Source organism: Erigeron canadensis, chromosome 2, assembly GCF_010389155.1.
Source record: "Erigeron canadensis isolate Cc75 chromosome 2, C_canadensis_v1, whole genome shotgun sequence".
NCBI lineage: Eukaryota > Viridiplantae > Streptophyta > Magnoliopsida > Asterales > Asteraceae > Erigeron > Erigeron canadensis.
This window is the reverse complement of record NC_057762.1, coordinates 3,271,624-3,298,309: the sequence shown is the minus strand read 5'-3', so window position 1 is coordinate 3,298,309 and position 26,686 is coordinate 3,271,624. Positions and strand designations below refer to the sequence as shown.

General features: G+C 30.6%; 3 protein-coding genes and 1 long non-coding RNA gene across 4 annotated transcripts; all 4 read left to right on the top strand.

Moving 5' to 3' along the window:
* The first annotated feature begins 2,537 nt into the window (after positions 1–2,537).
* LOC122590133 (phosphoprotein ECPP44-like) lies at positions 2,538–4,110 on the top strand. Its single transcript, XM_043762471.1, has 2 exons — positions 2,538–2,829; positions 3,215–4,110. The coding sequence occupies exons 1-2, from the start codon at positions 2,674–2,676 to the stop codon at positions 4,004–4,006; spliced, it is 948 nt and encodes a 315-aa protein (XP_043618406.1). The 5' UTR covers positions 2,538–2,673; the 3' UTR covers positions 4,007–4,110.
* A 2,572-nt stretch (positions 4,111–6,682) lies between these two features.
* Positions 6,683–7,579, top strand: LOC122587518. Its single transcript, XM_043759703.1, has one exon. The coding sequence runs from the start codon at positions 6,683–6,685 to the stop codon at positions 7,577–7,579; it is 897 nt and encodes a 298-aa protein (XP_043615638.1).
* A 1,766-nt stretch (positions 7,580–9,345) lies between these two features.
* Positions 9,346–10,591, top strand: LOC122588977. Its single transcript, XM_043761202.1, has 2 exons — positions 9,346–9,550; positions 10,251–10,591. Exons 1-2 carry the CDS (start codon positions 9,455–9,457, stop codon positions 10,476–10,478), a joined length of 324 nt encoding a protein of 107 aa, XP_043617137.1. The 5' UTR covers positions 9,346–9,454; the 3' UTR covers positions 10,479–10,591.
* A 10,213-nt stretch (positions 10,592–20,804) lies between these two features.
* Positions 20,805–21,495, top strand: LOC122588978. The gene is made up of 2 exons (XR_006322217.1): positions 20,805–20,941; positions 21,462–21,495. It is a non-coding gene; the product is annotated as an uncharacterized LOC122588978 (long non-coding RNA).
* Positions 21,496–26,686: the final 5,191 nt, after the last annotated feature.

The window sequence follows — 26,686 nt, the reverse complement described above, 5'->3', positions numbered from 1 at the left end:
TTCGTCGTTTGATTAACACATAACCAAGCTGCAATCCTGTACTTTTGGCCCAATTGAACAATTCTTCGTGTGAATCGAACACCTAAATTAGTTTTTTTTTTATAAAAATTATCATTAATTTGTATACTAATAAATATCTAACATTTTAAATATGCAATAAATTTAACAACAAAATACAAATTAAATACTACTAAAATATAAACTAATAATGATATTTGCCTAAATTAGTTTTTTTTAAAGTTAACAATGATACCTGATCGGTGTGGAAAACCCTAGCATCGTAGTCAAAATGAGGGGCCGCCTTTGGTATCTCAAATTCTTCATCAGGTTCTTCTAAGTGAAGCTCAAAACCTTCCGCACCCATTTCGCCCCATATACTTTCAAAATCCATGTGAAATAATGATAAACTATAATAATAATACTAAAGATCTACAATTTATATAGAAGAAACATATATATAGAACTATAGAAGAAACATATATATAGAAAGATAGATAATACTGAAAGATAGTAATAATACGAAAGATAGAACGAAAGATAGATAGAAGAACGATAGTAATAATACTGAAAGATACAACGAAAATGACGCTCATATAGTTTATATTTATAGAACGTAACCGTACACTGTGGACCATCAAGTCCACAGTGTACGGTTACGTACGATGGACTTTTTGCAGCGACCCTCGCTGCAAAAAGTGTGGTCATTTTACTAAAAAACTGGTCGGGTCACTAGGCGCCTAAATAAAATATGTATTTTCCATTCGCCATTAATTTACTACTATATTAGCATTCAATGTAGATTTATCACCACTCATTTTTGTTCGCACAATAAAAACCTCATTTTTTCTTCAAATTTTTTATGTAAAAAGAAACACGATAAAGTAAGTCATACAACGATATCAACTTAGACTAGAAAAATGAGTACCTATTATTGGAGCTAGCTTGTTCTATACACGCCACCCACACGGACACCGTTCTTTCTAAATGAGATGAAATGAAGAAGAAATGTGAAAGATAGTGAATAAAATAATAGTCACATGCATATATCAACGTATAAATAAAAAATCTACACTTATAAGTTATAACATATATCATAGAATAAAGCAGCATACATATAATAATCATTATGTATATTATATCGTACTGAGTACTATTTAATAAGATCGACAACTTCATAGGAAACACAAATATTAAGGAATGAATCTTATATAAGAAAGCTGTACGTTGCCATACATTGTATCTATGTGTTCTTCAAATATATTTTCTTATAGGTCGTGTGTCATGTTCTTAGTGGTTACCATGCATCAGGTTAAGTTTTGACAAGATGGTAAGCAGCTAACCATAGCCTTCACCTTATATCGTTATACCATCTTGCCAAAACGATATAATGGTAACATGACAATGACTTGCAACATGTGAAATACATATCTGAGTATTGACTTTAATTTGAAAATGTGATGTTTATAAATAAAGAAGTGGCATTCGTATCATTTATTTTGATGAATATATCACAACTGTGTATCACTGGCTTGTACAGTCAGCTATATAATTTGTAATTGTGGTACATCTATCAAAAATGATGGTACGAATATCATTTCCCTTATAAATAATTTACAAGCATAATTTAATTTGCAAACGGATGTAACCTGTAACGTGTAAGGTCTAAGGTGGATCAACCATAAAAGTTTTCTTTTCGCCTTTCTGTTCTTGATTGATGGACATAAATTTGTATCTAAATTATTCGTAACTTTATCACTTTTTGCTTATTAACTTTCGTCCTTTTTAGATTTATTTAGACAAGAGAAAGTATCCGCGCGTTGCCCACGGTAGGTGGAAGTGATTGGTCATAGGAGGTGATAGGTCATAGAGTGTGATAACCAAGTGCCTTAGTCGTACGGGCTCTGTCCCTCGGATTTAAAATATAGTCGAAAGTACATCGAATGACATCTCTAATGAAAGAGCATGAAATTTTAATAACACTCATATAATTTTTATAATTTATCAATGTATGGTTTTGAGATAAAAGATTTTGAATGAATTAAAGGAATAAAATGATATATGGAGAAGAAAAGAAAAAATAAGTAGTTAAAATTTAAAAAGAGAGATGAAAATAAAAGTTGAAAGTTGAGGGACATTGATATATTATAAATCATGCATTATCATGTGTACATTTTTGTAAAGATAATTTCGGAAGTCAATGATGATAAGATGTGTGAATGTAATGTAAATGGTGATGGTATTTTGGGAAGGAAAATTGTGCTTAAAGTCTTAACTAAATACTATTTATACGAACGACTTATTTTATATATCAAACTACTAGCTAATTAAGTTTTGACATTTTATAAGGTAGGATCGAATACACTATCCAAATCAAGATCAGACATGTTGGTCGATTTTTATTTGGACACTAAAATCACTTGGACTAATATAAGTTAACGGATGTTAAAGGATGACACTTGTCATATAGCTTATAGTTTATTAGAGACAAATTAAATCATTAAAAAAAATGTTCAAATCTTTAACGAGATTAGAGCATCCATACGCCTATATAAACCCTCATTAACATCCCTTTCAAACACATTATCATTCAAACATTCTCAAAAACATCAGATTTCAAAAACATTAGAAGAAAACCTTAGTTATTGTGTATTTCTTGCTTTTGATCCATTAATCATGGCTGACAAAATAGTTCACAATCATACCCCTAAGAGTGAGACCGAAGACCATGGGTTGTTTGATTGTTTTGGAAAGAAAGACGAAAACGATAAGAAAGAAGAGAAAAACGAAAGCCTATTGGAAAAACTCCACATTTCTAGTAGCGGTTCAAGTGTAAGTTTTCATTCTTTCCTTTTCTCTTTTATACATGAAGTTGCAATTTTCAAACGAGAATTAAACAAAGCCTCGATTTTTCAAAGGAAATGTGAGATCGAGATTTGGACTTATAGGTTTAAGTTGAACATTATTTCTATTTTCTACGAGTATCATGCATTATGAGGCTTTTAAAGGAAAATGTATTAGTTATATTTCATACATGCCATGGCATAGGTGGTAAATTTGGTAGCATATCTTAAAATTTGTTTTTGTAAAATTTTAAGTTAAACATTTTTTGCTTGATGGCTTAACTATGGTTCATTTGTAGATATCCATGAATGGAGTAATAATGTGAGTTAATTTGGAGTTAATTTCTAATGTGCTTGATGATTGTATGTTGTAGTCGAGCGACGATGAGTGTAAAGATGGAACAAAGAAGACTAACAAGAAGAAAGATAAGACATTGAAGGAAAAAGTAGAGAAGAAAGTTGAAGAAGACAAGGTGAAGATCAACGTTAAGATCGAAGAAGGAAGAGAGAAAGTCTTAGAGCTCAAAGAGAAAACCGTGGAGAAGATAGAAGAAGGCAAAGAGAAGGTTGGAGAAATTAAAGAGAAAATAGGGGAGAAAATCCAAGAACACAACAAGAATAAAGAAGCAAAGAAAGCCGAAGAAGAGAATGCAAAGATCAAAGCTATGATCGAAGAGGGCAAAGAGAAAGCCTTGGAGCTCAAAGGGAAAACCGTTGAGAAAATAGAAGAAGGCAAAGAGAAAATCGGAGAGATCAAAGAGAAGATAGGGGAGAAAATTGAAGAATATGATGAGAAGAAAGAAACAAAGAAAATTGAAGATCAAAAGGTGAAGTATGAAGAAGTGGTAGTGCAACCACCACCATCACATTGTGAAGTTTTCGTTCACCCACCGGAGCCAAGTAGTGAAGTTGAAGAGAAAAAAGGGTTCATTGACATGATCAAGGACAAACTCCCTGGTGGTAACAAGAAGGCGGAAGATGACCACCACGCCGCTCGTCCACCACCACAACTAGTAACGGCTGCTAATGCGAACCACTATGTGGAAGCCGAAACCGAGCACAAGGAGAAAAGGGGTATTCTTGAAATGATCAAAGAAAAGCTTCCGGGATATACTTCAAAGAGTGAAGAAGAAATCAAGAAGGAAAAGGAATGTGATAATGTATAAGAAGTCCAAAATGGTTTGTTGGTTTGGTTTTCTTTGGCTTTGTGAATGTTTATTGCTTTCAAATAATTGTTGGTTTTCTTTAGTATAAGTAGTAAGTACTAGTTTTTCACATGTTCTAAGGTTTTTAGGTCGATCTATTTTAGAAATTTCAAGGCCTTTGGTAAGGTTGCTTTTGCCTTTTGGAATTTCAAGTAGTTTAAAGGTGAAAAATTGTGTCAAGTCTGTAAGTCTATTTATAATAATGGCTTGTACATAAATTACTATCGTTGTATACACGATACACCATCAATTTCCATACAAATGTTTCTCATATGACTTACTTTATTTCATGTATTGATAAACATAGAGGAGTAAAATGGACATCTAATACTAAAGAGACTTGTTAATTCATATAAGAAAATGAATTATCTAAAAAGTTATTGTTCTAAAAATCTATCTAGTACTAAAGAGACTTGCTGATTCATTTTTCGTATTCTTACTTTCATCTATTGATTTCTCTAAATATCATGATTAAGAAATTTTTTAGAAGTCTAAAAAAATATATCACCGGTGGTTTATTATTTAGGTATTGAAAATGAATAGTATTGATTAGATTGGGGTTTATTATTTAGGTATTGAAAATGAATAGTATTGATTAGATGGGGCTTATAAAGGGTTCGTTTTTAGACACATTTAGGCTGTCAAATGAATGATTGGGCTATTCAGTTTGGGCTTTGGGGGTTTTAACTAGTATGAACTATGAACCAAAATGACTATATTGGTTTTTGGGTTAGTTTCGGTTTGCTATTTCGAGATCTCTTCAAAAGCCACCAAAACATTTTAATTCTTTTTGATATCGAAACTAACTTGTATAATAGTATTGCATATATGTATTTCCTTATGTACATGTTCTAAAGTTTCCAATAAATAACTGTATTGGTTTAAATCTTCATATAATAGTATTGGCTCATAAAAAAAATAGTGATTATATTGCGGATCAACTTTCCAATATTCATCTTGTATTGGTTTTATACTATATAACTTTGAGAGAATTTGGTATTTTTATTAGTACTAATCCCCTGATTGTTTTTTTACTCATGAAGTGCTCCATGGATAAGTTTTCTGTCTAGAAAAATACTCGTACTACTAGTGTATGAAAATTAATGTTAGCTATATGTTGAATGAACAAGGCGTAAAAGAAAACTACTAAAAATCAACTCTATAAAATGCAAGCTTTTTAGTTAGGTGATTTTGTATAAATTAAGTCCAAAACAAACACAACGCATATAACTTTATGTATTACGACATCTAGTCAATTTACTTTAGTTCCAAACAAACATCACTTCAAATTGTTACTGTTAAATATTAAATAAATCACAAAATATTGAAAAGTCAGGTCAAGTTGCCCGTATATGTTTTTTAAGTTAAGTTATACTCCGTAATTAGGTTGAGGTTGAGTTATATGTCGTGAATAAGTGGTAAAAAAAAATTAAGAAACTTATATGACATACCTTACCTAACTATCTAAATATTAAGTAAATTAAGTTCAAATCGAACACGCTTGACATTGTATACTTTGATGGGATTTACTAACTAGTACTCTGGGGCACTATTTACGATGTATTTAATAAAGTCAAATTTTCTTTAAATATTTAATTAGGTATTTATGATTCATATAAAAATGGTAATTAACAAGTTGATTTAATGAGTATTAAATGTAAATTTTAATAATTTAAGAAAAATTTGACTTCATTAAATGCATTATAACTAGTGCCCCTAAGACACTATTTAGCAAATTCCTACTTTGAAAGTATTGAGTTCATTAATTAGATAAGTAAATTACACCGCAACCGCAAAAATTGTAGATAACATATCATCGACATGTACCAAAAATAGCTAAATTACCAGTTTACAAACCCCACAAGAAACATAAAGTATGATGTGACTATGGCACGTTGCGGCAGTAGACACGGACAGACTAGTTTACAAGTGTTATTTTAATTTGAATAATACATAATTATTAAATATATATATATATATATATATATATATATATATATATATATATATATATATATATATATATATATATAATACATATAAAGTAAGTCTAATGTGAATAAAATAAAAAAGGCCTATTGTCAGGAAATAGACAATTATTGGACGTTTTCCAATTAATGGATAAATTTCTTTTATCTAAAAAGGGGTAATTGATTTAGTTTTTGAAAAATTTAAAGGAAGTATTTTCCTTTTTTATTCAAACTATGCGCATAGCGTTCCTGTATTTACACGTAAGCTGAATACGAACAAATTAATTTCTTGGGATTATTATTTTTTTACTAAATTCAGTCAATATGGTCGTATTCCTTTCTCACTTTTTTTTTAACACGTGGTTAATGAAACTAGTGGGTCTATAAGCTGCGAGTCGGCTTCAACGATCATATTTACATGCACAATTACGTTCGAATGTTTGCGATATACCATAAAAAAGCCAAGCATGCATGTTAACTGACAACTAAAAATATATAAAAGAAAATAATATATATGTCTACGTTTTGCTATATCAAATATAATAAACCCGTTTAAAAGTTTGCATAAACACATATGTTTTATTTAGATAGAAAATGTCAAAGCTGACAAGCAATTACACAAAAAAATTAACAAAAAATCTTTAAAGGCAACTGTATTTAGGCTCAAATGTGCAAATCTTTTAAATATGTTCATGAGGTCACTCCTATCCCCCATGATGTTATCAAAAGACAAGTCCATGATGGGTTGTCGACTAAGTTTTGGCTGGACTCCTGGCTAGATGGCGAGACCCTTGCTACACAGTTCCCTCGTCTTTTATCTTTGGAAGTAGATCAAAACTGTTTGGTTTATGACCGAATTGCTAGCGTGAACAGAAATTGGAATTGGCGAAGAGGCATTCGTTCATGTAGAGAGCAAGAGCATCTAGATTTAATGTTAAAGTTTATTGGTGAGTTTAAGTTGTCGACTGGAAATGATGTGTGGTCTTGGAATTACCGTGGCGGGGAGAATTTTCAAGTATCCAACTTACGTCATGCACTAGATACTTTCTTGTTACCTGCTGACAACTTCAGTACACCTTGGAATCCATGGCTTCCAAAAAAGATCAACATTTTCACTTGGAGATTGTTTCGTGATCGCTTGCCATCTAGGATTAACTTGGCATTGCGTAGAGTTCCTAATATCTCATTAACCTGCCCTATTTGCTTCTCGGACCTTGATTTGATCGAGCACACCTTTAATACTTGTAGGGTTGCTAGTGATTGGAGAACCCTTCTTTCAAGATGGCTACAACTTTCTATACCAGACTACAATCCTATTGATATACGGAATTGGATGGACAGTGTGCATGGTTCTGCTTCGTATAAGCAAATCCTTCTTGGTATATTTTCTAGTTGGTGGTGGATATTATGGAAGAATAAGAATCAGGCAGCCTTTCAACTTGATTACGATACCAACAACACTTTATTTCTATCTACTGTTACCCCTTTCTTTTTATGGTTATCTTCGCGTTGTAATAAGTTTCTTTATCGTGGCCTTCATGGCAAGTTACTCCTTCTCTGTTGATGTAATCCTTTTTATGATCTTCGGTTCCTTGCCGAATGGTTTAATGAAAATTTCTGTTGTTCTAAAAAAAAATACATGATGAGACGTAAAAAATGAAATGTAAAAAAACCCATTAAAGGCACCAAAATAACCCTGCTGTTTTTAAAAAATAAATAAATAAGCAAGTTAGCAGACAGCTGCGCAGCTACCTGCTAACTTGATTAAAAAATAAATAAGCAAGCTAGCAGGCGTTGCGCAACTACCTGCTAGCCTAGTTCACTGTTCATGATTTCATTCCTCGAGGTACATAATTATATGTGTATAGAGACGTAAGTTTTAGATGAAAAAATTAAAAATACTCTACAAATGATTTTTATTTTTAAACATCAAAAAAAGAAAGAGAACTAGTTCCCTCAACTCCCCTAAGTAATGGAAACTATTTTATCTTTTGAGAAAATCATAAATGGTTTCTAGTTTATTCTTGCCTATTCATGTCGACATAAATGGTATGTGTTTTGTTTTGACCAATGGGTATGGGGTACGTAGCCAACATCAAATTCTGTCGATTTCTCAGATGTAGGTTAGTCGTAAATGGTCCCTGGACTCTTTCCTCACATGCAGTTTCGACACTTGGTCTTTGGTTTTTAATTTTAGAAATTTATTTTTCTAGCTTTTTTATATCTTTCTTTGTTAGATAGAATATAAAATTTTGATCTATATGGAAGCTCGAGTTTATGACACGGTTAGTTTACTTAATTTGCATTAACGTACTCCATTCATTTTTATCTTTTCAAAACAACACATGAACATTTCCAAAATTCAAAATTTTATATATAGTTGGTGTTTTTTTTTCAATAGCAGTGGTGATTGGACTCAGAGGCATTGGCTCTTCATCGTCCAGTAGAGATCGACCACGTTACCAACACAGTCAATCTGAAGGCATGACTGACAGAGGAAGTCTCATTACCGTTCTAAAAGAAAGCATTTGTTAAAGTTATTTGTTAGCTTTCCAAAACTGTATATCTTTTGATATGTCAAATATTTGAACACTCGATGTCTTAACAAGTCACAACAACAAAATTTAGCATTGGATATTTAAATTTATAAATATGCAGTCTGTTTAATTCTATATATAAAAACTACGATTCAATCAAAAAACTTACCAAACAATCCACTAACCCATTTGAATTTTATGACCGAACAGCAACCCGTTTAACTAAAAATAAACCATCAACTCACAAACTCATTAACTCATTTGATCTGAAATTAACCCATCACCCTTTCAACTCATTTGAATGATTTGACCTAAAACCAACCAACAATTGTGACCGTGGATGAGTTGGTTGGGAGAATATTTTTTATTTCTAATTTTGAATTTTTACAAAGTGAATTTCGATTCTGACGTGTTAAAAACAATTTTAACCAAATATTTTATGCACCTATACCCCCTTGCTCATGAAAAATATCTTTGAGATGAGAACCCCAAGGCTTGAACCCGAGATCTTAGGTAAACTCATCCTTGAGGTCCACACATTAGATTTAGAAGATACTCCTGCCCACTTAGGTTTAAACCAGTGGTTGGGGAGATCGATATAACTTCAATGTGAGAGCTTAATAACTTTAAACTAAATTTTAACCAAAGTTAAACCAGGGGATATAATATATTGAAAACGGAAAAACAAGGGTAACAATATTACAATTTTAAAAGTTAAATGACATCCCCACTCGGCCACTAGCTACTATATATTATATAAAGCAACTTTCCTTTTCTAGTATTTAATCTAGATATATCGCACTATCTTTCATACCATTTCAAAGCTTTGCCATTTCGAAAGCAAAAGAGCTTGTCTATTTTTACAAAGCTATATTGTGTGTATTTCTTGCTTTTCTCCAATCATGGCTGACAGTATAGTTCACAATCATACTCCCAAGAGTGACACTGAAAAACCAGGCTTGCTGGCAAGACTTCACATAACCGATAGTAGTCCCAGCGTAAGCTCTTGTTTCCTTTATATATTACTCGTATTATTTTCCTTATTGTTATTATTATTATTATTATTCAGTTTTTACAAAAGAAACACATATTCATATATACTTGATCTTAGTGGTATCAAAAAGCAAGATTTGAACTTATAGGCACTTAACTAACTCTAGTTTTCCTATCCGGTGAGGAGTCCTCAAGTTGATTCTCCAACTCGAGTTGGAGAAATCTTAGCTTTAGTCTTTTAGATGAAAATCAAGGGCCCAGAATTAAACATTATTTTTAATCTGGACCCTTTGTTAAATCTTAGTCTTTGATTTTCATCTACAGCAAAAAACTTATAAGTTGACCCTTCTAAGTTAGAAGTAACTTGAGGATGTATCTCCACCCTTCTCTATCTTCGTATTAAAATTACCGAAATCTTTTGGTCTCAACTCTCAGTAATTAACAATCATACCAAATGACTGATCACACTAAAATCAACGACACGGGACACATGGAAACATTAAACAAAGGGTCTGAAAATGGTTTTAATAAGATGAAAAGATATTATAATTTATATGTTTTTATTTATTGAATATTTTTTTTGAGATAGATGGAGCAAGTACTTTCACTTTTCTTTTATAATTTATGATTATTGCTCTAGCTACTATTATATAAATTCATGCACGAATTGATTAGATATATTCTTGTGACGGGATTTATTTATAGTTGAGTGATGAAGAAGAGAAAAAGAAAGATGATCAAACCATGAAGGAAAAGGTGGAAGAAAAATTTGAAGAAGACAAGGTGAAGATGAATGTTAAAATTATACAAGGCAGCGAGACAGCCCTAAATCTCAAACAAAAAATTGGAGAACAAATCGAAATGACCAAAGAAAAGATTCCAGGATATCCTTCAAAGAGCGAAGAAGATATCAAAGCAGGAAAAGGTGTGTGATTTAGAATAAGAAAACATCTATGATTTTTGTTGGTTTCCTTTTTTTAATGTTGTATCTGTTTTAAAACATATCTTGTAATTAATTTATATTTTCAACTGTATTTAGTTGCACATATATTTCTATTTAATTTTTTTTTACCAAGTCAGTACACGATATTAGAGAAAATTCACCGTATAATGGTGAAGCTTACGTACCTTAGACAACGAGATGTTAACTATATGCCGCTACAAGTATTCAGAAGAAAATCCAAGAGTTACCATCCCTAAAGATCGAACTCAAGACGACCGTGTTAGACTTAAATTAGGCAACTTATGTTGGAATAAACATGATTCGATTCGAGTGATAAAACATCTCAATCGTCCTGTGGAACCTGTAAGAACATTAAAGCATAATTGCTATTGATTTCGGGTTCCCATAACAAGATGATTGAGTAATAATGGGATGATAAATTCGGCTGAAACATGATGCACGAATTTAGAGAGGAGAGACACACGAATTTGTGTGGGATTATGTGTGTGTCATTAACCTTAACTTAGGGTTAATTACCCTCTATTTATAATGAGAGTAATTACACATTCAACCCTTTAGTATTTACACATTCAACCCTTCTGGTGTTTAATGTGTGTATTATTAGTCCTCTTAGTTACAATCACCTAATGGGAAACCCTATACTACGTCTCTAAGAATAAATACGCCCATCATATATTTACCTAGACATAGGGATTTCAGTTATTGTCAATTATCATATCAGGAATGATACATGATCAGTGACGGTCATACTAACGTGGTTCCAACATTCTCCCACTTGACCAAGCGATCATTTATCTATGAGTATTCAAATAATTTCCGGAATAATACTCATTTTGTTTTAAACCGAAATCATAGCCAATAAGTACAGTCGTAGAGAAGAACATCAACTCAGGACCCCCACTAGTCAAACTATGACTCAAATTTAAAACTAATAAGCAATGATCAATTGACTAAGACAAATTTTGTTATATAATGTCTTTACACTGTTATGAGATCGAAGTGTAACTAATAGACAAACAAAATCTGAACAAGGAGGAAAATTTTAATTAACATAATAATAATGACCAATAAGTACAACATGCTATCATAATATGTCTTTAAGTAAGCCTCATCTTCGATACGTATCCTACGAAGATTTTAGGAGGAAGACCTTCGGTCATTGGATCCATTAGCATATTTATGTGTACTTATGTACTTAATACAAAGAACATTTTCCTCAATCCGTTTACAAATAGATACTTTGTATCAAGATACATCTCAGCGCCAGTTGAAGTATTATTGTTCAAAAAATTACGGTAGTTGAGTTATCACAGTAAAACTTCAATGGTCTAATAATAAAGTTGACGACTTTCGAGTCCATTGACCAGGTTCTTTAACAACATCTCATGACATGAAATTATGAACGTTCAGACATCATGGTATATGTTGTAGTCAGTTTCTACTTATGACTCCGTTAAAAGATAGGTTTGCCAGCTAATCATAAATATACATTCAGAAGTAGATTTCTTATTGGAATTAGAACATCCCACTACTTCTAAGTTGTCACCTCTTCTATAAGTCAATATGTAGTCTTTGGTCATTTGTAGATATAGTAGAACTTTTTTAGCCATTTTCCAATATGCTAATCCGGGATGATATACTTAAATCCCAAGCATACCGTCAATGTAAGCGATATCTGGACGAGTACAGACCTGAGCGTACATAATGCTCTCAACTACTTACAAGTAAGGTATCATCCTTATTTGCTACTTATTAATCTCAATGTTCAGACTTTGGAAACAATCACATACATATCCTTTTACTAATAGATCTATAGTGGGTGTGTAGTGTTGCATGTTATGGCGTTCTAAGATATGTTCAATATAAGCCTTTTGAGAAAGAATTAGAACATCATTACGCCTATCCCGATATATTTCGATACCTGTGACATTAAAGGCATCACCGAGATCTTTTATGTCGACATTTTGCGAAAAGTAAACGCTTCGACTTATGCAACATATCCAAGTTGTTACTTGCAAGTATATCATCCACGTGCAAAACAAGGATTGTAAATTTACTCCCACCGATCTTGAGATAGGTGCATTAATCCACTTGATTTTCTTAGGAAGTCTTGTCCTCTTATGACTTCATTAAGCTTAAGGTACCATTTTAGTGATGCTTGCTTCAACCCATATATGGACTTATTCAACTTGCAGATTATGTGCTCTTTACTTTATGGAACTTCAGGTTCACATGTATCCATCTTAATGCAAGTTTGCATTTAGGAAAGTGGTCTTGACATCCATCTAATGTAACTCTAAATCATAATGAGATACGAATGCCATGATGATCCTTAAGGAATCTTTATGAGACAGGAGATAAGGTCTCTTGATAATCGATTCCTTCCTTTTGAGTAAAGCCCTTCGCAAATGGTTATGGCCTTATAGCTTTTGACGTTTCCATTCGGGTCTAATTTGGTTTTGAAGATCCACTTACAACTTAAAGATTTGGATTACCAAGTCCCAAACGTCATTATGCTATATGGAATTAAGCTCTCAAATTATGGCTTCATTCCACTAAGCGGCCTGATCGCTATTAATGGCTTCTTAATAAGAGTTAGGATCAGTAAGTTTTCCAATGTTCTCAACTTCAGTTAAATAATGAAATCATCAAAGTTATGGTCTTGCATGACCTAGATGATCTCCTGAGTTGATTTTCAGGTTCAATAAGGAAGATGCTTTAGCATTATTAATAAGATGCTTTAACATTAGTAGTATTCTAATTAGGAGGTTTAGAATTCTGATAGAGAAGGTGGATCAGTGATATTAGGAGCAGTGTTGGGTACAAGAGGAGTTATCGGATGAGTAATAATAACCGACGAGTGGTTCCCCCCGCTTCTTGTACTTCATGCAAATCTTAAGTTATGATTTGTCGTGCTCCCACTAATCTCTTAGTTCTCATGAAATGTGACATACTGCGTGTCAATAATGCTAGTAGAGTAGGAAGGACAGTAAGATTAATAACCGATAAAGAAATAGGTAAGGGATTTAGGATCCAGTTTCTTTAAGTTAGGGTTATAGAGTTATGTTTTGGCAGTACAACCTCATACGTTCATATAACTCAGACTCAGTTTCCTTTTTGTCCAGGAGTCTTAAGGACAAATTCTAACGGAACTCTTATTGAGTATATGAACAGCTGTGCGTAAGGCCTCAGTCCAAAGGAAAGTAGGTAAGTTAATGTTGACAAACATATTTTTCACCATGTCTATTAAGGTTCTATTTCTCATTTTAGCAACATTAAATTTTGTTGAGGAGAACCAAAAATGGTATATTTTTTACTTATGTCTTGTTCCTCTCAAAAGTTATGGAAAGGATTAAGAGCTTAACCAATATCAATATGTCAACCATAATACTCACCTCCTTTATCTGATCTCACAACTTTTATTTTATAATCAAGTTGGTTTAAAACCAAAGTTATAAGATCAATAAAGTCTCTAAGGGTTCAGATCAAATATAGGTGCATATAATGTGAATAATCGTTAATGATTCTAATAAATGATGCATGAATGCAGGATAGGGGCCACCAACATTAGAGTAAATTATTTCCAACAAGTTGGAACTTCTAGTGGCTTCTTTCTTAATCCTTTAAGCCATTGAATACATGTTTCAAAATCACTAAAGTCAAGAGAATGTAATATTCCATCCCTTATGAGTCGTATCATGCAAACTCGTAAGATGTGGCTAAGGTATTTATGCCACTATATGGAGTAATTCTCTTAATTAGTTAGGTGATTTTGTCTTTGTTTTAGTTATGTCATCAATATTAGGAGACAACAAAGACTGTGAGAAATTATGATCTAGTTCTAACTTATACAACAATCCATCAAAGAAATTATGACCAAGAAATTCATTATTATGAGTAATGGCAATCTTGTCGTAACCATGAATTATTACATAACTTTCAAGGTGTTAAACTAGAAAAAATAGACACAATGTTCCGAGAAATTCTCGGTACACATAAGGTATCCACTAGTCTAATACACTTTCAAGTGTTTATATGTAAATCATAAGTCTCCATGGTTTCGCCATATAAGAGATCAACCCTTCCAACTCTAAGCTTTCTTTGGTCATTTGATAGCTTCTGAATTGTATGGAACTCCATTATAGAGTTGATAACATGAATCATAGAACTAGAATCACTCACACATGTATTAATAAGTACATCAAACATAAATAAATCAAATACTACATGAAATAAGTTACCTGTATTAGCTAGCTACTCCTTGATTTTAGGATAATCTGGGCACAATTAGAATTTGTAGTTAGGATTGCTCGTCAAGGACTCAAAACTAGAGGTATAAGCACCATGATTAGCCTTTTGAACTTTAATTTGCAGTCTTATTACTGTTATATCTTTCCACTTAATGGAATTAGCAGTGGTAGTAAGGTGAACAAATATAGGTTGGCTCAACTTAAGGCGACCATTTTCTTGCACACACATTGCTATTCGTTCACTCATCAACCATTTATCCTTCATAGCTATGGTAAAAATGTCTCAGAAAAAATTATTTTTTAAAAAATTAGAGACAAATTCAGCCACAAAATTATAGGGTAAAATAGTAAGCACGAACACATTCATCTGCTAAAATCGTCTTTAGTATACACAAACTTAAGTATTAACTTGTGATCAAGTAAGCACAAAGTTAGGTAATAGTTCGTGATAACATAAGCACGAAGTCATCTAATAGTTCGTGATAATGTAAGCACGAAGACATCAGTAATTAAGTCGTGATGATATAGGCACGAAAACATCATCTAAGTCGTGAACACGTAAGCACGGAGATATCATAGATTCGTGATGATGTCAGCACGAAGAAGTCATAAACTCGTGATGACGTAAGCACGGGTTTTTCAGTAAGTCGTGTATGAAATCAAGCTGAAGTTCGTGGTGACATAAGCACAAGTTCGCGATGACGTAAGCTCGAATTCGTGATGACGTAAGCGCGAGGAGCTGTAGAAGCCATGATGACGTCAGCACGAAGATCATGTCAGCGTGAAGATGACGTCAGCGTGAAGTGGTCTTTAGTCCTTGATGACGTCAGCACGAGATGACGTCAGCGCGAGGATGACGTCCGCACGAAGTGGGCTTTAGTTCATGATGACGTCAGCATGAACTCCTGATGACGTTAGCACGAAGTTCATAATCTGCAGATTTTTAGTTTGCGAAATTCATCAAATTCAAACCGAATCATGACTTATAGCTCGTAACGAGGCTCTGATACCACATGTTGGAATAAACATGATTCGATTCGAGTGATAAAATATCTCAATCGTCCTGTGGAACCTGTAAGAACATTAAAGCATAATTGCTATTGATTTCGGGTTCCCATAACAAGATGATTGAGTAATAATGGGATGATAAATTCGGCTGAAACATGATGCACGAATTTAGAGAGGAGAGACACACGAATTTGTGTGGGATTATGTGTGTGTCATTAACCTTAACTTAGGGTTAATTACCCTCTATTTATAATGAGAGTAATTACACATTCAACCCTTTAGTATTTACACATTCAACCCTTCTGGTGTTTAATGTGTGTATCATTAGTCCTCTTAGTTACAATCACCTAATGGGAAACCCTATACTACGTCTCTAAGAGTAAATACGCCCATCATATATTTACCTAGACATAGGGATTTCAGTATTGTCAATTATCATATCAGGAATGATACATGATCAGTGACGGTCATACTAACGTGGTTCCAACAACTTAGTCATAGATGAGGGATTAATTACGAGAAAATGAATTGATTTGATGGCTAGTTAGCGCGTATCCTAAGGCGTGATTTGAATCGTTGGATCCCAAGCTCAATGTCTGCACGGTCGATTCCCATCATATAGGAGAGTCTATATGTCTTAGATCATTCCCATCAACACAAATTTTGTTCTTTCAGTCGTGGATAATGGGAATCTTTTGTTGGGCCCAATTCAAAATTCAGCCCAACTGGTTTGTTTGAGCCAACATTGGTTGATCCTTTTTTTAATACTCCATAAATTTTTGTTGCAATTATACATACTATGAGTGGTATGTTTTTAATATTTATATTTGATGTGGTTAGTTGCAGATATAAAACATTATTATTTGTTTAAAAAATATAGTTTGTTTGGGTTGTTAACGGGAGTAAGAAATTAAGTTTAGTTAGGTTGGGCATATATTAGAAAGGAAAATTATTTTTTTTAAGGAATAGTATTATTTGGTTATGTTGTGAATGAAGATAGTCTGATAGCCAAATGGTCCAGATGATGGTAAGAATAACACCATATATATATATATATATATATATATATATGGGGTGAGAATATAAGGCTGTCGGGTATTTAAGCTTAGGTGTGGAACACTCACATATTATTTTTTTAATCCATAAAAATCATGAGGGCCCATGCATTTATTCATTAAAAAATAAATAATAAAATATTAGTTTGTGACACCTAAGCTTAGATGCCAGACAGCCTTATATATTCTATTTTCCATATATATATATACTTGCACCATCTTGTTGAACCCTATCAAAAACAATGAGCTTCTAGCAAGTCTGGCACCCGAAAAGGAAAGAAAGATGGGAGACGACGCTACTGAGTAACGTCATAAATTTTTTTAGGTTATCTTCAATGCTAAGTATGTTTTTAGGTATTCTTTAGGCGTGACATCATATTTAATACAAATTCTTAAAATTCTTACAAATCCATTAATTTAACCTTAAATCATAAAAACATCCTTATATATCATTATTTATATACAAACAAAAAATAAATGCTGATGATATCCTAATGATATCTTAAAATATGACCTTAACTATGAACGTATACTTTATAAACATGCAAGGACGAACAACGATGCTTTAATACTATGAACATAGAAGAACAGGTAAAGATATGGAAAAAAGTGTAAAAATATCTCCATGCGAGATAGCCTTAATAAGATCGCATTCCACAAAACGATGGTCAGATACTCTAATGTTTTATCATAACTCTAATGAAATATCATACAAATAGATTGTCATGTGGTTAATGAAGATTTACCTATATGTATAGACATGTATGCTTACTCTGAATGAGAAATGAAAAAAAAAAAATTAAAACAAAAAGTTGAATTTTGAATTAATCACCCTTTTCATGAACATGGAAGAATACTTTCTTTTTTACCTTTTAAGTAACAATAAATAAAACTAGCACGGTATTTACGCAATGCGACGTTGTGATGGTGGCGACAAATAGTGATGGTTGTGGCGGCGTTATATGGTGTTATTAATTGATATAAAAGTGTTTGGTTTAAAAGAATAGTATAAATATTTTATAATATATTATTTTGGTGATATAAATTTTTATTATCCTATAAAACATTTTAAGTTTTTATTTATGGTTTGTCTTAAGAAATTAAACATATATATATTTTTTTTCCAAAAAGCTCCTTTTAACATATTTTGGTTTTTAAAATGTCTTTCTACACACAATAACACTAAATTATCATATTTATCCTTATAATATTAAAGGTTGATAGTAATTTAATTAATTGAGAAATAGTTTAATATCAACTTATATGTCTCTTTTTTTAAACTTTATAATAAACTATAATAATACTCGTAGTAGTGTAGATGTTAATCAATTATTCGTAAAGCTCTACGAATAGTTTTTACATTATTCATTCATGTCGACGTAATGGTACGCGTTTTGTTTTGGACCAATAAGTATTGAGTACGTAGCCAAACTTCAATCAATTCTGTCAATTTCTGAAGGGTAGACATATATGGTCCCTATTCCCTAGACTCTTTCCTCACATGCAGCTTCGACACTTGGACCTTTATTTTAAAATTTGTATTTTTGGTTTTTAATACTTGATCTTCCAATTTAAGTTCGAGTTTATCACATGGTTAGTTTGTTGCATAATTTTGATCACCATTCATTTATCTTTTCAAGACAACACATGAACGTTCCCAAAGTTTGAAACTTTTACACCACTAGAGATTTCACATTTTCACTGCTAGTCGCTATTGTAATTGTGTAAATTGATCGATACTTTAATTTTCTAGATTTAAGGGCAAGAGTGTATTTAGAAAAATCAATCGACAAATAGCAATGACATTTTTAGCTGATTGTGCTAATTACACCCCATCTATCGGTATTTTTGGGCATGGGCATATCTATACTACTATATAAAGCAAACTGCCCTTCCCTTTAAGTAATTAAGAACCTGAAATGATCATATTACTCTTTTTATTTATTCACTAATTTAAACATCTTTACCTATATACCTATAATACCCTTAATAAAATAAACTACAACATGGATTCTCCAATTTTTAAATAACCATATTAACCTTTACCGCCGCACATCATCGCCACAATTGCCGCAGCCACACCTTTGTCGTTACCACCATCACCGTTGCATCACGCGAGCATCCTGTCTCGTTTACCAAACATCAGCTCCCTTGGTCGATTGAAATTAATGTTGGTTAGCATTAAAAACAAAAAAACAAAAGCATGTGATCCTTTTTTTTTTCCTTTTTTTTAGTAATTTTTGAGAAATTTTGCCACTTTGGTTTCTTACTCTTCACAAATTTGTATTTTTTTGGCAAGGTTTGATAAGAGGATTATAGTATCACATGTCAACACTTTATTGGCTTAAAATGTGATAAGTACCAAAATTTTTAAATATGACACTACACTCATACTCATGCCCCATATGAATTATCAAACTTGTTTCATAATATTTACGGTCAAAGTTAGAAAAAAAAAACTTGACCAGTCAAAATAGGACAATTAAAATGGGACGAAAGGAGTTGTATAACACTTTAATACAATTTTAGTTGGTTTAAGGTTTAAGTGTTATGGGCTAAAGTTGATTTTTATTAAACCCGACTTTAATGTCAAGTCCCCGTTAAGTCTCAGGATTCATTTTATCTACTGGAATAAAATAAAATTGAATGGATTTCATAATATAATTAATAGAATAACTACTATTAATACTAATAGTATTCAAAAAAAAAAAGTATTTTATTAACATTTATAATTTTTATGAAACAATAATTTTTCATAAAATAATATTAAGTTTTATAAACTAACATTATTTTTTTAATAACATTATTTTATAAGTTAAATAGATATTTTATAAAATAAAATATCTTTTTTATAACAAATAATTATATTTATAAAATAATGATACCTTTTTATAAAGTTATAATTAATCATAAAAAGTAGTAGTAGTAGTAGTAATAATAATAATAATAATAATAATAATAAAAGTATCAATAGTTTATAAATATTAATAGTTTTATAGAATAATAAACTTTTTATAAAATAAATAGTTATTTTATAAAATAATTTTTAATATAAACTAACATTAATTTTTATAAAAATAAATAACTTTTTTAGTTATTTTTTTTTAATATAATAGTAATAAAACTATAATTTATTGTCAAAAAATAATCATTAACAATAAATTCTTTTTAGAAGAGTTCTTTAGATAAAACTATAATTTATTGTCAAAAAATAATCATTAACGATAAATTGTTTTAAGAATATTAGATAAATCTTTCAAAAATAAATTAGTTATATAAAAAACTATATAGTTTTAAAATAGTTGTTTTAACAAATTTTGAAATCCATTGGAATTCAAAACTTTCCATCCAATTTGCCAAGAAATCTTGAATTCATTCATATGATGAAATTTGAAGAATTCCAATATCTTTTCCTTACGAAGCAAACAACTCAATTTCCTTACGAAGCAAACAACTCGATGGAATCTAAATTTCATTTTGTCAACCAAACATGATATGAAATGCAATTTAGATTCCAATTTCATCAAATCCAATAAATTTTGTGAACCAAACAAATTTTTTTTATTTTTAATTTTTGTCTAAATGAGTTGATTAAGAGTACAATCCCAATATAACCTTAATGTAAGACATACTCACAAATTCAAAAAATGTAAATATAGTGTCACTTTGTAACAACTTAACTAAATTTCAACCTAAGTTAGCTAGGGGGATAATTGAATTAGGAAAGACAATATAAGGATTAAGGATTTCACGAAATAATAAAATTTAAGAATGAAGCAAAGCTTAAAGTCAGAATGACATCCCACTCCTATATTAACCGACTTGGCGACTTCCCTTCTAGTTTCTATATATCACACTATCTTTCAAACATTTTTAAAGCTTTCCATTTCAAAAGCAAAAGCAAAAGAAAGAAGTTGTGTACATATTTCACATATTAGAGTGTATATTTCTTGCTTTTCTCCAATCATGGCTGACAGTATAGTTCACAATCATACTCCCAAGAGTGAAACCGAAGAACAGGGCTTATTTGATCGTGTCCGAAATAAAAATGCTGAGAATAATGAGGCTCAAACCGATGGCTTGCTTGCAAAACCCCACATAACTGATATTAGTTCCGTCGTAAGCTCTTGTTTCTTTTACATACTATTATTTTTCACTTTTTGAGAAAGAAACATCTATGCAATCAAATTAAAACTTGATTTTAGTAGTATCAAAAAAGCTAGCAAGATTTGAACTTCTAGCTTTTAAATTGAGGCATTTAACTAGCTAGCTCTTGTTAATTTCTCGTTCGTATTATAACCTACGAAATTCCTAGCTTATTGGTCTCATGTAAAACACAAAATTAAACACATGGAAAGTTGGAAATATTAATTAAAGAAGTTGAAAATGGTAGTAAACTACCATTTAAGTTTCAAGTAATTAAGATATTACAATTATTAATTAATATATGTATTTTAATTAAGTTTCAAGATTTACAATTAGCCACTTAATTAGAACGATCCATATATAGTTCAATATAAATATGACGAGTCACATAGGTTTCATCAACGAATCAAAACGTCCATTTCTTTTATAATGTTTCTTTCTCTAGACAGCTAGCATTAATATGCATGAACTACTAATAAAATCTTGTTACGAGTTTTACAGTTGACTGTAGATGAAGAAGAGAAAAAGAAAAATAGAACCACGAAGGAACAGGTAGAAGAGAAAATTGAAGAAAATGTGAAGATGAATATCAAAATTATACAAGCTAGAGATGCAGCCTCAAACCACAAACAAAAAACTATGGAACAAATAATAGGGGGCAAAGACTAATTTGTAGATATCAAACTGAAAATAGGGAGTATATCCGAGGAAACAGTAAGAAGAAAGAAGCAAAGGAGTGTGATAAAGAATAAGAAAACATTCACACAATTATGATTTGTTTTTTTTACGGTTGTTGATATATACACCATCATTTTTGTCCAAGCACCACCATTTCATGTTGTAAGAAGTGGTAATGCATAATTATATAGCTGGTATATGGACAAAAATATTGATGGCGTATATATCTCTACCTTTTTTAGATGTTCATTGCTTTTAAGTTAATGTTTTTGTTTTTAAGGCATGAGTTTTTTGATATCTAGAATTTAAGTATCTTAAAGATCACAATGTAGTGTGAAGCCTGTAATTAAGTTTGTATCTAAATTGACTTCTACATATGTAACTTATCTCGTTGTATACAGCATGGAATTCTCAATTCTATTACATTCTTAGTTGTTTGACTTATGTTTATGCCTTTTTAATATGAAAGTTTGGGTCAATCTCAATATGTTTGACCCATTTGACAATTTACGTATTACCCGAAAATTGAGATATACAGTATAAATCAAGTTATATTTTTATCATGATGAATAAATTGGGCCAAAATCTTAGCAAATAACTTTAAAAATATACTCATGTAGTCGTATAACACAAAAAGATGAAGAAGTTACTAAGTTAGCTTTCAAAATAAGAGAAAGAAAAAAAAAAGAAGTGAATGGGTTAGAGCGTTAGGCTATAACTTTTTGAGTTAGTTATAGGCTAGCCTGTAACTTCTACGCTTTTATATTCGATTATAATTGGGCCAAAGTGAATTATGTACTATGATTCTATGAATATCATTATATGAACAATTGTTTTATCCCAATTTCATTATTTCCAAAATAATAATACATGACACATGTTATTTTTAACTTTTAAAAAAGGTCATCTTTATTGACAGATCCCAGCAAGAATGAACAACAAAATCTCTGCGAAGTTAGAAATGAGTTTCGCTTGATGAAACAAATCGACTATGTTGTAATAATCAAAATATCCATAATTACTTTGGCCCAACTAAAATGGATATAAAAGCGTAGAACTTACATGCTAGCCTATAACTAGCTCAAATTTTTATAGCCCAACATATTAATTTTTTTTTTCTTTTTCGTAAAGCTAACTTCTTTAAATTTTATTTAAATAATTTATGACACATCGAAGAGATATTTTGAACGGACACGTCATCAAAGATTATGAACATGATTCATGATTGTATTCAACAGCGCTCTAATTCTGCCAAGTTCCAACTTTTTTTGGGATATAAGAATTTGTTTTTAACAAAAGAAGTCTTTTATTATAAACCGAAGACAATTCAAATTATTTCATTAATCATAAACAAAAATTGGGTTAAGAATCAATATCTTTACAAAAGACTTCAAATCTATCTATTATATAAATAAAAAAACTTATGATGACATAATATTTTTTTAAAAATTGTGTACTCCAATACATCCTTTTAATTAATTATGACATCATTATACTTTATTGATTTAAAATTTAAAATATCCTTCCTTTTTCAAATAAATCTTATTAATATAGATTTTTACTAAATGCTCATACTATTATGTAAAATTTTAATCACCTTAATTTTTCGTTATAATATGCCGAACACTATGGTGTTTTTTGAGATAGGTTTTATTTTTTTGTTTTTACCACCCGTATGTGTTTCAACATGTGTCCACATCTACACAAATTTTGTTTCCGTTTAGTTTCGTTATTTACATAATAAGTTATCACAACTTTTCAATTTATTTAACGTTGTTATTATACATTTTAACATGATAATATATTTTAAAGCTACCCGGGTAGAATTTGTTTATTTGTAAAGCGTTTATAAATTAACCCGGGTTAAACTTGGGTTGATTAGCTAGTAAAAATATATTTTAAAATTAAAAACTATAGATTTTATTTTTTTTTTACGAAAAAGAAAGAAAAAAAAAAGGAGTTGATGGGTTGGGCTATAAAAATTTGACCTAGTTATACGCTAGCGCCTGGACGCTTTTATTTCTATTTTAGTTGGGCCAAAGTGTATGAACTATGAATATGAAAATTTGGTTTCTCCCACCTTTCCATTATTTCAAAAAAACAATACATGTTTTATGTAATTTTTACTTTCAGATGAGGGCATAAACAACAAAAGGATTATGATTAAAGACTAGCATGGAATGATGATTAAACAGTATTTTTCATTTTAAATAAAGAGATGAACTTTTCTTTGTTCATATTACTGGTAAGGACGAGTCTTTTGCCTCGGATATAGACTATTTGAATACATGATCGTTTTCGAATTGTTCTCTGACCATCTGTATACTGCGTGCTATATATAACCGTGTTTCAACACATTTTTACTTCTAAAACTATCACCGTAGTCATGCCTTCGTGAGAATGCGATCTAATAGAATATTGTACATTTTATGACACGTTATTAAAACAAAATAGTATCTCATACGAGACTATATTTATGCTAAAATACTACTATATGTTAGTTGGAAAAGTTTCCTTTATGAAATATGAATCTGTGGTCTTTATATCAAAAAAGAAAAAGCTGCTTAGATCCATGAACATTTGCAACAGGTGTCCAAATAATTGAAAACGGTTGAGACCAGACATGTGCATTTTCATTGTTCCTTCCTATCACTAAAAAAATATAGGTACATCTTATCTTTTTTCTTTATAGAGTTATAAATAATTGGAAAACCCCAATTAAAAAGATGATTAAAGTATTTTGTGATGAGTGATATTTGTATCCAAAATCAAATAAAAATATAAAATTAATATGTAAACCAACAATTCCTTCAATAGAAGTTTCCTAACATGATGAGTCATGTCTCATGTTAAGGAACTCTTTTCCTTTAGATAAAAATTAAATTTTAAATCTTGACCGTTAATTTTAATTTAATCAAATATATAAGTCTATCTACAATATAGTGCCCGCTAATATACTTTCTTTATAAGACTTCTAATAATGTGTATATATCCTTTATCATGGATGGCGGACAAATGGACAATGATCATCTTGGCATAAATTTGAACTGGTACCTTGCCTCCTTCATTTCCTTGCTTAATTAGCCCGTCGATCACTCTCTTCTAAAGTTCTAATATATAGATGTTTCTTAACCAATTAAGTTTGGACAAAGATAAACTATTTATACAATACCAGTAGATTTTAGCTTTAACTCACATAGGTTGTATTCAGGTCTTGTAGTACAGTAGTAGACAAATTGGTAAATATCTTTATTAAAATACCATATTCGCACAACAATTCAGTGTCAAATTATTATTATTTTTTTAACATTAATCAATCGGGTTAATCCAACAAAAAGTCGGTGGCATGTTCATAGGGAAGCTCACAATCCAAATCTGGTTAAAAACATTTGTTTCATCCGTGACGACGGCATTTTAATGTAACAGAATATGTTCCAAGGACGACAGCCCTATACGTGCTTTAGTTAAATTAAGATTTTTTTAGACCGTATAAAAAAAGAAAAAAAAAACCTAATTATCTATCTATCATATCGATTTTGTTTTCATATTCTAAGAAGTTGTTTGGTTCGCAGAATTTTTAGAAATCTGATGAAATTAAAATCTGAATTCCATTCCATATCTTGTTTGATTAACAGAATAAAATTCAGATTCCATTTCATGAGGTGTTTGGTTTGTAAAAACTTGAAATTGGAATCCATAAAATTCCATTAAAGAAATTCAACATTCCTTAGCAAAATGGATAAAATGTTTGAAATTCCAATGTAATTCAAAATTTGATAAAGTAACTCTTTAATTATCATTGATTATATTTAATATAGTTATTAAACTATACATATGAAAACTATACTTATTACGAGTATTATTATTATTATTATTATTATTATTATTATTATTATTATTATTATTATTTTATTATTATTAAACAAATATTTTTTATGTTGTTAATGACTATTAGCTACGATTTTTTAAAAATTTATTAATATTTATACAATTTATTGTTATAAAAAATATTTAATCCAATAAAGAGAATTTCTAGTTTATAAAATTTAATATTCTTTTCAAAAATTTATTATTTTATATAAAACTAATAATATTTTTATATAATATTTATTTTAATATTGTTATTTATATTAAAATATATTTACTAACTATTATTTTATAAAAAAAACTAATGATTTTTTTTTATAAATTAATAGAAAGAATTATTAGTTTACAAAATTTAATATTTTTTTATAAAAGTTATCATTTTATATTAAACTTGATATATATTGAATTTTTTGTTTGTAGAATTTCATTGTTCCATTTAAAACTTTTTTGGGAAACTTTGTTAATGACTTAATTTATACACTGGCGAAAACTATCAAAGGACCGAGGGAGGTCAAGTTTTCGTTTATATATAGAACATAAATGTTCATATAGATATAAAGAGTTTTTTTTTTTTTTTTGGTAAAGGGTTGTTTACCCCAATGAGTATTATAGATATAAAGAGTTACGTATTACATATTGATTGAATTTGGTATCTTCAAACAAATTGATCATGTTCTATCATCCTACCTTTTAAAAAGAAGTAAGGTTTTATAGTGAGCATATAATTTGGATTCCATGTAAGCAGAGGCGTACTAGGAAAAAAATTCTAAAAGGGACAAAATTAAAAATTCCGTGAAAAGTAAATGTAAAGTGGGGCAAAATGTTAAAAACCTATAGAAAAATTTTAAAAATTCATTAAAATTTTAAAAATACATGACAAAATTCAAATTTTAAGGAGGGACATTTGCCCTCCTCTAATATCGCCCCTGCATGTAAGCATGTATTTGGTAAAATTTAGATTATACAAACAAATTGAAAGATAAAAATAAAGTGCAAATCGATGAAAGAAAGAAAAATGGAATAATAAGAGTGCACATGCCGGATGTCTCAAATTGCCAAAGGGTACTTGAACAACACGATACACAATGACAGTCAAATATATACTAATAACACACCCACCATGTGGGATTTGTATTAGCCCTCACACACCGACACCGCAGTCGTTTACTTTAA